This window comes from Geospiza fortis, unplaced genomic scaffold (genome assembly GCF_000277835.1).
Source record: "Geospiza fortis unplaced genomic scaffold, GeoFor_1.0 scaffold538, whole genome shotgun sequence".
Classification (NCBI taxonomy): Eukaryota; Metazoa; Chordata; class Aves; order Passeriformes; family Thraupidae; genus Geospiza; species Geospiza fortis.
The window spans coordinates 2,191,263-2,193,134 of record NW_005054368.1 but is presented as its reverse complement, the minus strand read 5'-3'; the positions used below and the strand labels follow the sequence as shown (position 1 = coordinate 2,193,134).

The following is a 1,872-nucleotide window of genomic DNA, read 5'->3' as shown; positions in this document are numbered from 1 at the left end:
AAGGAGATTTCTTTTTTTTTTTTTGTTGATGCCATTGCAGGATCTGTCCCCAAAGAAGGAGGTCAGGGAACGCAGGCAGAGCAGCATCTTTGCGGGTGTTAAGCACGGCAATAAAGCAGCAAGAGGGATCTCCCGGTTTTATTACAACCCTGCAAACGCGAGGCGACTTTTCGACACGTTCCTCACCGCTTTTCATATTTCCGTCCTTAAAAATAAATTACTATCCCTCGCCACCACAAAAAAAAAAATAATGTTAAAAGGCTCTGGGTGAGTGTCGGGGGCGGCAGGAGCCGGTGCCAGCCCCAGCCAGCTCCTGCGACCTGAAAGGAGCGTTTCACCACGAGCCATAGCAAATTTATGTCTCGGAGCAACGTTGCAGAAGGAACAGACTTTTTTTTTTTCTTTTCCAGCCAGGTGTCTGAAAGCCTCGCCAACACTCAAAGCCGTTCTCTACTCTTTCTTTTTATTTTATTATTTATTTTTTTTAGTTTGGTTTGTTGTTTGTTTTTTTTTAGTAAAACCCGAATTCCCCGTGATTTGGCTGAGGATTTTTGGAAGCGGCTGAACACCCCAAGCCGCGCCCCTGGGGCCGCTCCGACCCCTTGCCCCTCGCTGCCTGCTTTCCTTCACGATAGCTTTTAAATAATTCCCCAACCTGCTGTGGTCGGACTGAAATGCAGAATTCACTGCCCAGAATTCGGAGAGGAACGGCGAAAGCTTGAGTAATTATTGTCAAATAACGTCAGCCAAATGGCTAAATAATTATCACTTCATTTCGGTTTAGAAGGTAATAAAAAAAATCCCCCCTTTTTTTTTTAACCCAAGCAATAATCACCTGCTGACGAACTGTCGGATCGCTGTTATATTGATATAATCTAGATGGGATTTATCATAAAAATGGTGCAAAAAGTCTCATTCAGGCGTGCAAATCTGCATTCCTTTAAAAAAAATAATCATCCCTCTCTGACCAGATGGGCACTGGCTAAACCCTCATCTCGCAGATTTAACAGTCCGGATTTTGGACAACGACAGACACCAGAAATCTTTAATTGAAGGAGGCGAACCGTTAAAAGCGCTGAATCAAACTAGTTTTTACCAGTACAAAAAAAAAAAAAAAAAAAGAAGATATTTTTTAGATTCCTTCTCTATCGATTTACCTTTCTGGCTATAAATAACCTCGCCATGTATTATTTAACAAAGACGCTGTTTTCTGCCTTGAGAGAAAAAAAAAAAAAAAGTGTGAGAGAAAAAAATGAAAAAAAAAAAATAGAGAGAGTGGAAAAAATAGAGAGGAGTAAAAAATAAAAAGAGAAAGGGGAAAGAAAGTTCTGCGGGAGGTGCGGAGGTGCTCTGAGCTCCCAGCCGAGCGGGGTCCCGCAGCCCCCGGCTCCCCGCTAATTCCCGTGTCAGCAGGGCTGCACGATGAACTTTCCCTTTATCGCCCTAAATGCTCGCTCGGAGGAAGGAGAGCTGGCTGGGGCGCTGGGATTTCCCCCTCCGAGCATTCCCGCAGGATCGCGTTCTGACCCTGCCTTCTGCGGGTCTCTGCAAATGGCCAGCACTCACTCACTCTCCGCTGGCTTTCTTTTCTCTCTCCCTCTCTCCTTTTCCTTTCTTTGTTTATTTTGGTTGGTAGCTTTTTTTTTTGGCTTAATTCCTTCGTTTTGTTTTACCTCCTTTAGATGATGCAGATACCACAACAGGGATATAAACAGGGGCTTTCAGAGGCAGATGGTGCCAACGATTCCAGCCCTTGTCCCGCCTGCGGGAACCCAGCGCAGGTGCCGCCGGCCCCGGCTCCGCTCGCTCCGGGTGCCAGCGACAGCCCCTGCCCGGCCACCGCCCCGTCGGGGCTGCCCCCGCTGCAGGCCC

The 1,872-nt window shown here is 46.8% G+C and overlaps 1 protein-coding gene across 1 annotated transcript in view; it reads right to left on the bottom strand.

The window, feature by feature from the left end:
- TBX2 (T-box transcription factor 2) overlaps positions 1-1,872 on the bottom strand; it is a 31,020-nt gene that overhangs the window by 27,575 nt on the left and 1,573 nt on the right. The window contains exon 2 of the mRNA XM_031059773.1: positions 1,763-1,862. Coding sequence (XP_030915633.1) covers positions 1,763-1,862 — 100 coding nt within the window. The remainder of the gene's footprint in view (positions 1-1,762; positions 1,863-1,872) is intronic.